The sequence below is a fragment of the Sorex fumeus genome, unplaced genomic scaffold, assembly GCF_029834395.1.
Source record: "Sorex fumeus unplaced genomic scaffold, SorFum_2.1 ptg000135l, whole genome shotgun sequence".
NCBI classification, from domain to species: Eukaryota; Metazoa; Chordata; class Mammalia; order Eulipotyphla; family Soricidae; genus Sorex; species Sorex fumeus.
The window spans coordinates 148,738-163,863 of record NW_026606192.1 but is presented as its reverse complement, the minus strand read 5'-3'; the positions used below and the strand labels follow the sequence as shown (position 1 = coordinate 163,863).

At 52.2% G+C, this 15,126-nt stretch overlaps 1 protein-coding gene across 1 annotated transcript in view; it reads right to left on the bottom strand.

Moving 5' to 3' along the window:
• HMCN1 (hemicentin 1) overlaps window positions 1–15,126 on the bottom strand; it is a 355,305-nt gene that overhangs the window by 261,369 nt on the left and 78,810 nt on the right. Inside the window, exon 3 of the mRNA XM_056106608.1 lies at window positions 2,681–2,839. Within this exon, the coding sequence (XP_055962583.1) occupies window positions 2,681–2,839 (159 nt within the window). The remainder of the gene's footprint in view (window positions 1–2,680; window positions 2,840–15,126) is intronic.

Genomic DNA, 15,126 nt, shown 5'->3' with positions numbered 1-15,126 from the left:
GAGTGCAGAGCCAGGAGGAACCCCTGAGCATCGCCAGGTGTGACCCAAAAAGAAAAAAGAAAAAAAAAGACAGAACCAGTGACACACCAGCACCGACAACGGCTGGTGAAGCCAGCCCAGAGCCGCAACGGGTCTACAACTCCCCTCAAAGCTCTCCAAGAGCCAGCTGTGAGTTCGCAAACTTCTGGAGTTCTGGGTGCAAACCTTCCAGACAGGACTCAGAGGCCCAAGTTCCCAGGGACTCAACCAGCTTGGGTATTTCCATTCGACCTCGAGAGTTTCTGCCCCCGGCCAGACAAGGATGTGTGGAAATCTGTGGGTCTTAGAACAAGGCTGGGAACAGGTGTAGCAAAGTTGCGCCAAGTGATCAGCCTCAAGAAGCTGAACCCAATCGAGCCCCCCAGGTCCAGGGGAGCGCAGGAAGCCTGCACGCAAGGCAGGCCGCGGGGACTGCTCCTTACGGGGTGGCGTTGAACACAGACACCTTTCAGCTTAGGTGTGTGCTTGCTTGTTTTTTCCTTTTGGGTCCCACCCGGCGATGCTCAGGCCTGACTCCTGGCTTTGCACTCAGGACTCACTCCTGGCGGTGCTCGGGGGACCCTATGGGATGCTGGGGATCGAACCCAGGTCGGCCGCGTGCAAGGCAAACGCCCTCCCCGCTGTGCTATTGCTCCGGCCCTGACTCTGCATTTTAACCCACGTTTGTCTGACTCGCAGTAGAGATTTCTAGTCTTTTTTTTTTCCGCCTTTCTTTTCTGCCTTTCCCTCCATATGGAGAACTAGGTGTTTGCCACGGATTTTGGTCAGTTTGTTTGTTTTGGGGCCCCACCCAGTAGTGCTCAGGGCTGACTTCTGGCTCTGCACTCAGGAATCACACCTGGCGGTCCTTGGGGGGGCCCTGTGGGATGCCGGAGATCGAACCCAGATCGGCTGTGTGCCAAGCAAACGGCCTCTCTGCTGAACTATCTGTCCAGTCCCATGACTCATTATTATTATTAATATTATTATCATTATTTTTGCTTTTGGGGCCACACCCGGCAATGCTCAGGGCTGACTCCTGGCTCTGCACTCAGGAATCACTCCTGGCGGTGCTCGGGGGACCCTACGGGATGCCGGGGATCGAACCCGGGTCGGCCGCATGCCAGGACAACGCCCTCCCCACTGTGTTATTGCTCTGGGCCCCCTTTCTTATTATTATTGTTGTTGTTGTTGTTGTTAAAGGTAAAGGCCCTCCCGTTGTTCGTCGATTTGCTCGAGCGGGCCCAGTAACGTTGTTGTTGTTATTGTTGTTGTTGTTGTTGTTATTATTATTATTATTATTATTATTATTTGGCTTTTTGGGTCCCACCTGGCGATGCTCAGGGCTGACTCCCGGCTCTGCACTCAGGAATCACTCCTGGGGTGCTCGGGGGACCCTAGGGGATGCCGAGGATCAAACCCAGGTCAGCCGTGTGCAAGGCAAACGCCCTACCCTGCTGTGTTATCACTCCAGCCCCTATGGATGGATCAGATATTGATCAAGGTGCGGAACTGGGTGATAGACCTGATGTTATTATTATTATTATTATTATTTTGCTTTTTGGGTCCCACCCGGTGGTGCTCAGGGCTGACTCCCGGCTCTGCACGCAGGAATCACTCCTGGCGGTGCTCGGGGGACCCTACTGGATGCTGGGGATCGAACCCGAGTCGGCTGCATGCAAAGCAAACGCCCTCCCCGCTGTGCTATCGCTCCAGCCCCGGTTTGTGCTTTCTCGCGTCTAAGGCTTAGATGGAAACAAACACCCCCGGTGAATCATCTCGTCTCTGCTTTGGAAAGCACAGAGATGAGCCTCATGCTGTGTGCAAATAACACCCACATGTTGGAGCGTTTTAAATTAAAGGCAAGAGAATCCAACCAGTGATATGGGGGGCGGGGGGAGAGAGATGTATCCACAACACAGATCAACAACACGGAACGCACGAGGCCTAGGCAGCAGCCACTCAAGTTTTGCCACGTGCCCGGACGTGGACAGGCAGGGGTGGAGCGGGGCTTGGGGTGTGGAGGGAAACTGGGAACTAACTCTGGCGAGGGAAACTGACACTGGTGGAGAGACGGGTGTTGAATTATTGTGAAACTCAGGCCGGAGCGATAGTCCAGCGGGTAGGGCATTTGCCTTGCATGTGGGCAGCGACCTTTGTTTGTTTTTGTTGTTGCTGTTTTATATATTTTTTTGCTTTTTGGGTCCCACCCGGCGGTGCTCAGGGCTGACTCCCGGCTCTGCACTCAGGAATCCCTCCTGGCGGTGCTCGGGGGACCCTATGAGATGCCGGGGATCGAACCCGGGTCAGCCGCGTGCCAGGCCAACGCCCTCCCCGCTGTGCTATTGCTCCAGCCCCCGGCATCCCATAGGGTCCCCCGAGCACCACCAGGATTGATTCTCGAGTGCAGAGCCAGGAGTCGGCCCCGAGCATCGCCAGGTAGGACCCAAAAAGCAAAAAAAAAAAAAAAAAAGAATCTAATAAAGATAAAGGCTCAAGCGTTCTCACGCATGTCAATTAATAAATACAATCCAGGAGAGCAGCTTGCAGTTGGGTGCTAGAACCGTGGTCCTCCTCTGCCACAGAAATATCCAACGAGGCAGGCCGGGGCCCCAGAACAGAGCTGCGCCCATTCAGCTTCAGGCCTCGGGCTCCTGCTTACCTGGGACTGTTTCTGCTGAATGAGCTGAAGCACCTCCTGGGTGAGCCGGTAATCCTTGGAGCGGGCGTCGGTGAAGACGTAGATGAACGACCCGGGGAGGGAAATCTCCAAGGCGATTTTGATGGCCCCGATGCTCATTTCTGGACAGTCGCCACCTCCCTGCGGGGAAACAGAGATGGAGGAAAACGCGGTCACTCCCTCCGCAGGACAGAACAGGATGGTTGGCTGATGGCCAGGCGCACACGGACCCTCAGAACCCAGCAAGTTCCCTTCCCTGGCCCGGGGCCACTCGGTCTCACGCTTTGGCTGATGGGAGACGGGAACTAGAGATGGAGACTCAGAAATGGAAACCCCCCACTTTCCCAGTTGGACGCTAAATCTGCCCAAAGGACACGGCTCAAAGGAAACGGGGTGTTTTCAGCCGATCTGTTGCTACTTCTTGTTACTTAGAGAGGTCACCCCTGGTGGGGCTCAGGGGACCATCAAATAAAGGATCTAACCTGGAAACTTCTGCATGTAAAGCACATGTTCCTGTCCAACACTCTGGGTACTTGTCACTGTCACTGTCCTCCCGTTGTTCGTCGATTTGCTCGAGCGGGTCCAGTAACGTCTCCATTGGAGACTTTGTCGTTACTGTGTTTGGCATATCGAATACGTCACGGGCAGCTTGCCAGGCTCTGCCATGCGGGCGAGATACTCTCGGTAGCTTGCCGGGCTCTCCAAGAGGGGCAGAGGAATTGAACCCGGGTCGGCCGTGTTGGCCACTTGCAAGGCAAACGCCCTACCCACTGTGCTATCGCTCCAGCCTTGGATACTTAATGGGCTACTTTTACATTCCTTTGTCATACTGTGTCTGAACTCTGGCATGCATTTAATACTCACTGCACATGATTCAGATGCTAGATTTTGCTCAGAAATACTAGATAAGTATTTAGATCTCAGAAAACATAGTAGAAAATAGGAGTTTATGTACTTAAGTGGTTCCCTCTCAGAGAGCCCAGCAAGCTCCCGAGAGGATCCCGCCCGCACGGCAGAGCCTGGCAAGCTCCCTGTGACATATTCAATATGCCAAACACAGTCACAACAAGTCTCACGATGGAGACGTGACTGGGCCCGCTCGAGCAAATCGATGAACAACGGGATGACAGTGCTACAGTGGTACAGTGCTGGTGCCAGAACATCCTGGTTCTCCGATGTGACGATTCCACGCGTCTCCTCTTTCCTCAGACTTTCCCACTCACCCCTCATCTGGCGGCAAGATCATGAACCCCAGCCGGGCCCAGCCAACCTTCCAGACACAGCAATCACCTACCCACGGCACAGCCAGGGCCCAACCCACCAGAACCTGGCTCTGGGGCTCCTTGACACCGCCTGGGGATCACTCCCATCTGCACCCACTCCTGTTGAGGGTGTCAGTACCCCAAGTTTCTGCTCAAATGTACTCCTTCCTTCCTTCCTTTCTTTCGTTCGTTTGTTCTTTCTTTCTTTCTTTCTTTCTCTTGCTTTTTGGGTCCCACCCGGCAATGCTCAGGGCTGACTCCCGGCTCTGCACTCAGGAGTCACTCCTGGCGGTGCTCGGGGGACCCTAGGGGATGCCAGGGATCGAACCCGGGTCGGCCGCGTGCCAGGCAAACGCCTTCCCGCTGTGCTATCGCTCTGGCCCCAGGGAGAGGTTTTTAATCTTTAATTCCTGGAGACTCTGGTTCTTTGGTTCTCCCAGTGGAAGCCTCCCCAGGCTGGCCGTAGACTCCAGCTTTGGTGCTCAGAGCCCTGGAGCGCTTTCTAGAACCTCTTTGAGGGCAGAAACGGTGCCTTGCTCACTTCCTAAGCCCTCGCATCCTTGTCCTTGCCAACTTCAGTCATTGCTAGGCAAACATTTGTTAAATCAGGGGACTGGAGAGAGAGCACAGCAGGGAGGGCATTTGCACGAGCAGACCCGGGTTCGATTCCAAGCATCCCATAGGATCCCCTAAGCACCGCCAAGAGTGATTCCTGAGTGCAGAGTCAGAAGGAACCCCTGAGCATCGCCGGGTGTGACCCAAAAGGCAAAAATAATAATAATAAATAAATTTTAAAAAATAGACATTTGCTAAATCAAATCCTCCTCCTTCCAACCTGAGATAACTAGCCCCCCCCCCCCATAAAACCTTCTTTCCCTGTATCTGCACGCGGTTCATCAGAGGAAGGGCTAATATCCCAGAGATACACAAAACACTCATGAAGCTCAACCAGGTACATAGAAAAATAACCTCATCACCCTGCCACAGAGGCAGGGTGGGTTAGGAGGGATGTGGGGGGTGGGAGGGCTACTGGGACCCGTGGTGGTGGGAAATGGGCACTGGTGGAGGGATGGTATTTGATCATTGTATAATTGAAACCCAAGCACAAAAATGTGTAAGTCTGCAACTGTACCTCATGATGACTCGCTATTAAAAATTTTTTTAATTAAAAAAAAAAAAGAAAAACAACCTCATCAAGAAAATCAAAGGGAAGATGAACTCACGCCTCCCCAAAGAGGACATGTGGATAGCCAGGAGACATTTGAAAAAGTGTCCATCATCGTTTATTATCAGGGAAACGCCCACCAAAACCGTGAAGTAGCACCTCACACCAGTGGGAACAGCATGGAGCAAAAAAAACAGTGCTGCTACTGGTGGGAATACTGAATGGTCCAGCCTTTCTGGAAAACAATTTCTTCAAAAACTAGAAATTGAGCTTCCACACGACCCCGCAATACCTCTTCTGGGAATATATCCTGAGGGTGCAAAAAAGCACAGTAGACATGACATCTGCACCTGTATGTTCATTGCAGCACTGTTCACAATAGTCAGAATCTGGAAACAGCCCAAGTGCCCCCAAAACATATGACTGGTTAAAGAGACTTTGGTCGACACAGCTACAGAGAAGAAAGGCCGCGTGGGGGGGCGGGGGGGAGGGGCTCCACAGCTCCCAGAGAATGCTCCAGGTCCCAAAGAGAGCCGAGACCACCAGGAAGTCCCAGATGGGGTAGGTGCCACATCCCGCCTCCTCCAGATGGAACCCCAGTGACCATGAGCCTCTACAAGCATAGCTCGGTTATGCAGGAACCAGGACTTTTACCCCAAACTGTGCGGCCACTTACACAGCTGCGCGACATCTCCTTATATATAAAGTGATCAATGGAAAGTAAATTATCGAACGTTTCTCCCTGAAAATCAGGCTTAACTCTTTTACAAACCACAACACACAATAGGAAATAAAGAACAAAAGGGAATGCCCTGCCACAGAGGCAGGGTGGGCTGGAGGGGATGGGGGATGGGAGGGATACTGGGACCCGTGGTGGTGGGAAATGGTTACTAGTGGAGGGATGGGTATTCAAAATAAATAAATTAATTAAAAAATAATAAAGAGACTTTGGTCCATCTATAAAATCAGAGACTATAAAATCCAGATCCCGGACGAGAGAGAGCAGTGCAGTCTCTGCCCCCGCGCCTGGGTGTTCCTTCCCGGAGTCCCTTGGAGGGGAGCGGGTTGAGCTTTCCTCCCCACCCCGACCAGGGCTACGGCAGCCGAAGACCTCCAGGACCAGCCACCACCATGCTGAGACCACTCTCCGCACCCATGAAGGTACTGGCAGAGGGACACAGCCACGCGGGTTCCGGGGCCGAGACCTCCACGCCTACTCGAATTGGAGTCGAGCATCTTCCACCCAGATCCTCCAAATTCCAGTAGGCGGGGGTCACACCCACCACCTGGCCCCCTGGCGCCGTGTAATCCCATCAGCGGCCAAGACTCAGAGACTATAAAATCCAGATCCCGGAACCGCGCGGCCGCATTCGCGGCCGCGCGACATCTTATTATCTCATTCCTACTTTGGACAAACTTGCAGGCTATCGAATGTAGCCTGCCCACAGGGCAGAGTCTGGCAAACTCCCCGTGGCCTACCAAATATGCCAAATACCAGTAACAATGATGGGTCTCATTCTCCTAAAGAGCCGTGAATATAATCTCAGGGCTAGGATGAAAGAGACGTTACTGGGGCCTGCTCGAGGCAATCGACGATTAACAGGATGATGAAATGAAAAAAAATGAAATGGTCCATCTATACAATGGAATACTATGCAGCTGTTAGAAGGAAGTCATGAAATTTGCTTCTAAAAAAGTTTATGGTCATGGAGAGTATCATGCTGAGTGAAACGAGTCAGAAAGAAAGGGACAGACATAGAAGGACTGCACCCATTGGTGGAATATAAAATAACCCAAGGACAGTAGACACAAGGGCCAGGAAGATTGCTCCATAGTTGGAAGCCTGTCTCAAGAGCTGGGGGAGAAAACAGCTGGGATGGAGAAGGGATCACTGAGTCAGTGAGGGTTGGAGGGGTCGCTCGGGATGGGAGACGTGTGCTGAGAGTAGACAAAGGACCCAACGTGACGGCCTCTCGGTCTCTGCATTGCAAACCATGATGCCCCAAAGTAGAGAGAGAGTCTAGGGGAGATTCTCTGCCATGGAGGCAGGGGGAGGGCTGGGATTGGGGAGATGCTGGGGACACTGGTGGTGGGGAATGTGCCCTGGTGGAGGGATGGGTGTGTGATCATTGTATGACTGAAACTCAAACATGAAAGCTTGTATCTATATCACACATTGATTCAACAAAATAAATTTTTTAAAAAATCAGTGCTGACTGCCTCACAGGCATTGGGAGGGTTGGGAGGGGGGGTTATTGGGGTTCTTGGTGGTGAAAAATAAGTACTGGTGAAGGGAAATGTGTTTGATGATTGCATGACCGAGACTTAAACCTGAAAGCTTTGTAACTTTTCCCACAATGATTCAATAAATAAATTAATTTAAAAAAAATCAGTGCTGATGGGGCTGGAGCGATAGCACAGCGGGTAGGGCATTTGCCTTGCACGCGGCCGACCCTGGTTCGATTCCCAGCATCGCATAGGGTCCCCTGAGCACGGCCAAGAGTAACTCCTGTGTCAGAGCCAGGAGTAACCCCTGTGTATCGCTGGGTGTGACCCAAAAAGCTCGTCGATTTGCTCGAGCGGGCCCAGTAACGTCTCCACTGGAGACTTGTTGTTACTGTGTCTGGCATATCGAATACATCTCAGGGAGCTTGCCAGGCTCTGCCGTGCAGGCGAGATACTCTCGGTAGCTTGCCGGGCTCTTCCAGAGGGGCAGAGGAATCGAACTCGGGTCGGCCATGTTGGCTGCGTGCAAGGCAAACACCCTACCGCTGTGCTATCGCTCCAAAAAGCAAAAAAAAAAAAAAAAAAAAATCAGTGCTGGCAGGGAACATGATGGAGTCTGCATTCACCGTGGGCTCTGGGAACTGGCTCAAACTCCAGTTAAAAACATTACAGAGATGTCTCAAAACAAGGGTCTCGGGGAAGTCAAGACGAGAGCTTCCACGCGACCCAGCGATTCCGTTTCTCGGCATCGGCACGGCCAAACACAGCAACGGCCACTTTCTGCGTTCACCGGGATGGAATGGAACTTGCCTGGAAATAGCAACCCTCCCTTCCAGAAACACCCCCCGCCCGCCGTGCCTGACCTCCAGCACCGGGGCCTGGAACCCGACAGAGAGATTGATTGCCTCTTGCTCGCTGTCACTCGGTACCAAGAGACTAGGCGAAGCCTTCTGTCCCGGGGCCAAAAATGACAACAGCGAGGAAATCTCCAGAGACGCAAGCTAAGAATGGCGGAAATGACAGCCCTCCACTGGCTGAGAGAAAGACCATCTCGGGTCACGGGCTGGTGTTCCAAGGCACTCAGGTCGCCTTCATTTACCCCAAAATGTGACCCAGGATCAAGGCTCTCGAGACCAACGAAAACCCTTGGGCGGGACTGCAGATGGATTATTTCCATTGAAATCCCCTCCTTAACTTGCATTCAGCCTCACCACTGTCCTCATAAAGCATGCATTGACCAGCAGTGGTTCAAAAGCCAGTTGAAGCTTTAAAGCACATCAACAATAAAACACGGTGGGCTGCAGGGATAGTACAGAGGGGAGGGCGTTTCCCTTGCACGCGGCCCACCCGAGTTCGATCCCCGGCATCCCATAGAGCACTGCCAGGAGTGATTCCTGAGTGCAGAGCCAGGAGGAACCCCCGAGCATCGCCAGGTGGGACCCAAAAAGCAATCAATCAATCGATCAATCAATCAAGAGTGATGAACGGGGGGCCTGGGCAACAGGACAACAGACAGAGCATTTGCCTTGCATGCGGCCAACCTGGGTTCGATCCCCAGCATCCCCTACGGTCCCCTGAGCACTGCCAGGAGTCATTCCTGAGTGCAGAGCCAGGAGTCAGCCCTGAGCATCGCCAGGTGGGACCCAAAAAGCAATCAATCAATCGGTCAATCAATCAAGAGTGATGAACGGGGGGCCTGGGCAACAGGACAACAGACAGAGCATTTGCCTTGCATGCGGCCAACCCGGGTTCGATCCCCAGCATCCCCTACGGTCCCCTGAGCACCGCCAGGAGTGACTCCTGAGTGCAGAGCCAGGAAGAACCTCTGAGCATCGCTGGGTGTGACCCAAAAAGAAAAACAAACAAACAACAACAAAAAAACCCTTTAAGCCATAAATAATTATTAGAAGAATCTGGGGGGAAATGCTTTCACTCCAGTAGCCACTCACCGGCTTCAGGAAGTTCTGGAGTATTTGAAATTTGGTTAGAGCTGCCCACCAAGCAGCTAAGATTCACGGAATATGAATAACTTAACACATATTGATTCTAATATTGGAGCTTTGTTATTGAATCCATTTCAACTCTAGAATCGTATCGACAGCTGTGGCCTTTGCCTCCATTAAAATTAAAAAATAAGGGGCCAGAGCGATAGCATTGCGGGTAGGGCATTTGCCTTGCAGGCGGCTGACCCGGGTTCGATCCCCGGCATCCCATATGGTCCCCCAAGCACCGCCAGGAGTGATTCCTGAGTGCAGAGCCAGGAATAACCCCTGAGCATCGCTGGGTGTGACCCAAAAAGCAAAAATAAATAAATAAATAAATAAATAATTTTTTTTTAAGTTAAAAATTAAATTAAAAAATCAAAGAAGTTTGGTTAATACAAAGGACTGACAGATGTTCTTTTCTTTTACTTAAATAGCACTGTCCTCCCATTGTTCATCAATTTGCTCGAGCGGGCCCAGTAACGTCTCCATTGTGAGACTAGTTGTTACTGTGTTTGGCATCTCGAATACTTCACGGGAGCTTGCCAGACTTAAATAAACTAGAAAAAAAATTGCAAGGGGGGCGCTAACCCATTGTGATCAAGGCTTACTGTTGGCTTTGCACTCAGGAATCACTCCTAGCACAGCCCAGAAGACCCTCTCGGGTGCTGAGGATCAACCCAAATCAGAGTGCAAGGCAAACATTTCTACCAGTGATGCTTTCTCTCCAGCCCCAGAGGAACTGAAATTTAAATTAAAAACTAAGAGATTTAAATTCATTTAATTAAAAACTAAATTAAGATTAATTGAATTAATTTAAATTCACTTAAATAAAAGTTAAATTAAGTTAAAATTAAAGACTAAATTAAAAAATAGATCGAAAAGATCGATGCCATGTTGAAACAATATTCTGGGTATTTGGGGTAAACAGATTGTTACCCATCTGTGGCTCCCATGTATCTGTGGGCTTGCCGTAGAAGGAGCCATTTGGCGAAGGGATGCGTCAAGACTGTTACTTGTTACGGCCGATGCTTTGATCCAAATGCCTTCCACAAACTCTTGTTTCCTGGCAGATGTTACTAGGGACGAACCTCCAGGGGCTTGAATTTACCAAGGGTTAGAAATTGGGCTATCGTCTGGCTTAAAACTCGAACGAGTCGTGACTCTGCTTAGATGCAGAATTTCTAAAACAAGTTTTAAACATGCGATAAACATATACATTCTGTATATGCGAATTCTAATATACTGATGGCTGCAACTCACAGTTCCCAAAGCACTTCAGGAAGAAAAAGGAAGGGGCTGGAGTGATCGCCCAGTGGGGATGGCGTTGGCCTTGCACGCGGCCGACCCGGGTTCCATCCCCGGCATCCCCTAGGGTCCCCCGAGCACTGCCAGGAGTGAGTCCTGAGTGCAGAGCTGGGAGTCAGCCCTGAGCATCGCCAGTGGGACCCAAAAATAATAATAATAATTAATAATAATAATGTGAGAGGCTGGAGCCATAGCACAGCGGGTAGGGCGTTTGCCTTGCTCTCAGCTGACCCGAGTTCGATCCCCGGCATCCCCTAGGGTCCCCCGAGCACCGCCAGGAGTCATTCCTGAGTGCAGAGCTGGGAGTCAGCCCTGAGCATCGCCGGGTGGGACCCAAAAAGAAAAAAAAAGGAGTCACGCTCATAAATATTTATTTATGACTCGAGCATCTCTGTCGGGTCACTGAGTGTAGGTAGATGCTACGTTAGCGGGTGGGAGGGCCTTGGGGGTCAGGATGGAAACGATTATGATTTTTTCTTAAAAGAGCCTGCTTTAAGTTTTAGGCCAAGCTGCAGAGCACGAATCATCCAGGGACCATGGAGGGGGCTCAAGGAGGAAGTGGAGTCCTTGCAGGCTGGGGCCCTGGGTGTCACCCCAGGAACAGCATGGTCAGTGACACAGCTGGACATCAGGGGAAATGGACAATGCCCTATAAAAATGTGTGTGATGGACAAACTGCAAACTTTAGAATGTGATCTGTGATTGGGGCAAAGAAGGAAGGAGGGAGGGAGGGAGGGAGGGAGGGAGGGAGGGAGGGAGGGAGGGAGGAAAAAAGGAAGGAAGGAAGGAAGGAAGGAAGGAAGGAAGGAAGGAGGAAGGAGCGAAGAAGGAAGGGAGGGAGGGAGGCCAGGGAGGGCTGGAGGCTGGGGGAGGGTGGGAGACCAGGGGTGCAGGAGAGGGGCTGCACCCTACACCATCTGACACACCCTTATGCTCAGCCTGAGAAGCTTCTAGAAGCTCACCATGCCTCATTTCACAGGATTAAGGCACCTCATTCCAGAGTAAATTCCCGAAAAGCGCAAATGCCAAAAGTCACTGCTCAACCGAGTGACTCTGGCTCTCGGTGTATTTCACACAGCGCGAATATTGTATGAGCTTTCCCTGGTATGAATATACTTCACCTACGACTAATATATTAGTCTTAATATAGTACTATTATAATGATTCTGCTACTATGTGCTACCAGGAATATACTGTTAATATACTATTAATATACATAGTATTTTACACATACTATAGTATATTATGTATAATATATTATGCATATTATGTAAGTATACATTAATGGGCCGGAGCGATAGCACAGCAGGTAGGGCATTTGACTTGCACACAGCTGACCCGGCTGAGTTGAGTTGGATTCCTCCGCCCTTCTGGGAGAGCCCGGCAAGCTACCGAGAGTATCTCACCCACACGGCAGAGCCTGGCAAAGCTCCCCGCGGTGTATTCGATATGCCAAACACAGTAACAAAAAAAGTGTCACAATGGAGATGTTACTGGGCCCCCTTGAGCAAATCGATGAACAATGGGAGGACAGTGACACGGGTAGGGAGTCACCTTGCACGTGGCCGACCCGGGTTCGATTCCTCCACCCCTCTTGGAGAGCCCGGCAAGCTACCGAGAGTTTCTCGCCCGCACGGCAGAGCCTGGCAAGCTCCCCGTGACGTATTCGATATGCCAAAACACAGTAACAAGAAATCTCACAATGGAGACGTTACTGGGCCCGCTCGAGCAAATCGATGAACAACGGGAGGACAGTGCAGTGCTACCTACCTATTGAACTGTTTCGAGAATTTAGAATGTTTATATTTCAGATTTATTATTATAGCCTTGAGAAAAGCTACCTTTAAAAGCCATGCTTAGGGGCCGGAGCCAGAGCCCAGCGGGGAGGGCATAGGCCTGGCATGTGGCCGACCTGGGTTCAATCCCCAGCATCCCATAGGGTCCCCCAAGCACCGCCCGGAGTGATTCCTGAGTGCAGAGCCAGGAGTCAGCCCTGAGCATCGCCGGGTGGGACCCAAAAAAGCAAAAAAAAAAAAAAAGGCTCCTGAATCCTGAACTCCCGTTGCTATCAGCAGACACATTCTCGCTCGTTAGGCTCAGGGTCCTTTTTATCTTTCTCCTGCTCCGATGGCCGCAACCTCCGGGCCTGCCAAAGACGCTTCCCCGCCCTCACAGAGGTCCACGGAGAAACCAGAAGCGGCCGGCCCTTCCCAGCAACTGCTCCTGGAATTAAAGGGGAGGAAACGCCATCACCTCCCGAGTCGGGGCGATAATCAGGCTGAGAAGCCTTCATTCCTGGAAAGCGAGATTAAAAGAGAATAAATAGAAATGCCTCCGCTGAGGGGAGTAGCAAACCCAGACAGCCGCGCTATCTTCTCTAAACACTCGGCGGTGTGGGAGAGACCGCGCTGAACTCGACCTTTAGACCCCAGCGGGCTGCGGAGAAAGGCGACCTTGGCACCACCCGGGACAACGGGCAGACGCTCCCGCTAAAGGTGGGTCAGAGAACGGGGGTCTCAGCAGTACCCCAGCCCACCCTCATCCCTCCATCCCCAGGGCAGGAGGCCAGCAGGAAGAGGAAGTGCCTGGGGCTGGCTGGTGGTGGGCCCAAGAGTCCGCTCTGGGGGCTGGCTGGAGCGATAGCACAGCGGGGAGGGCGTTGGCCTGGCACGTAGTCGACCCGGTTCGATTCCCAGGATCCCATAGGGTCCCCCGAGCACCGCCAGGAGGGATTCCTGAGCGCAGAGCCAGGAGGAACCCCTGGGCATTGCCAGGTGGGACCCAAAAAGAGAAAACAAATAAAAGTCTCGCTCTGGGCCTGGCCACCCTCGCCCGGGCAGCTGGTGACCGCCAGGCTCCATCCTTCCCCTCATGGCGACATCTCTTGCTTCACAGCTCGGCAGGACCGAGCCGTGAGACTCACTTGCCTGACGCGACCGTGAGTGGTTCATCTCCTGCCTCGGAAGCTGGGATGGGGTTCCTTCCAGCCGCGCCGACAAAATGTGCAAGTGGAATTGACTTAGAGGGGACCGAGGGTCCTTGAAAATGGCACCTGAGACGTACTGCAAACCATGCTGGCCAAAGGGGGGGGAGGGAGAGAGAGGAAGAGAGAGAAGGAGAAAGAGAAGGAGAGAGACAGAGACAGAGAGAGAGTAGAGAGTGGGAAAGAAGAGAGAGAGAGAGTGAATAGAGGGGGAGGGGTGGGAGGTAACTGGGGACCCTGGTGCTGGGAGACGTGCCCTGGTGGAGGGGCGGGTGCTGGACCCTGTAGGTCTGACACCTGACCATGGGCAGCTCTGCCAGGGTCTATCTCACAGTGATTTCATAAAAAAAAATAATAAAATAAGATGAAATGAAATGAAATTGCCTCCAAGCAAGCATCGAATAAGTCAGGAAGGCAGAGGGGTCTCGGCAGCAGGGCACCAGGGCAGGGTCCTGGCTGGGAGCGGGCAGGGAGGGGGTGGACAGACGTGGCACGTCCCAGGCCAACGGCACCAAGTCCCTGGTGGGCCACCTGCCTGGAGCCAGCGCTCAGTGATGCCCCAAAACTTGAAAATCTGAGTCACGGCACAGCAGGTGGGTGTTTGCCTGGCGTGCGGCCCACCTGATTCCATCCCTGGCACCCTAAGGGGTCCCCTGAGCCCCGGGCATTGGTTGTTTCCAGACTCTGGGTCTCCGTGCTCATCTGAAGGCCACTCTATGCCACTCACCACCTCCCAGGATGGACCAGGGTCAAAGCCTGGGGGTCAGGGGGCAAGACCCCAACTTCGACCCCCGGCCCCGCCAGGATAGAAGACCTGGAGGTTGTACCCCCCACTTGGCTAAGCATCGCCAGGACCGGCCCAAGGAGCACCACAAACAGCAAAGGAGGCCCCACAAATCACTCAGGAGCACCACACTCTCCTGTCACCTCCAACAGGAACAAAAATAAGGGGCCAGAGCGAGAGCCCAGCGGGGAGGGCGTTGGCCTGGCACACGGCCGACTCGGGTTCGATCCCCGGCATCATCCCCTAGGGTCCCCCGAGCACCGCCAGGAGTGATCCCTGAGTGCAGAGCCGGGAGTCAGTCCTGAGCATCGGCGGGTGGGACCCAAAAAGCAAATAATAATAATAATAAGCAAATAAATAAATAACACCCCCACATCTTCTCAGGACATAGGCGGGTGACGTTTACTAAGCTTAGTGATGTGACTCACTTCAGTTCAGAAGGATTTCGAGAGCAGAGCCAGGAGTCAGCCCTGCGCACCACCAGCTGTCCTCAAAATGAAACAAAAAATAAATAAAAGTAAATTTAAACTGGCCGACCAGTTATTGCCATTATTGTTATTTTATTAATAATAAAATAGTTATTGCTATTTTACGCCCTAGCTACAGAAAAGACAATATATGTGAAATTAAAATACACTGCCTTTTCACGAATAAAGTTGTGCCAGCCCTGTAGCACTGTCGTCCCGCTGTTCATCCATTTGCTCGAGTGGGCACCAGT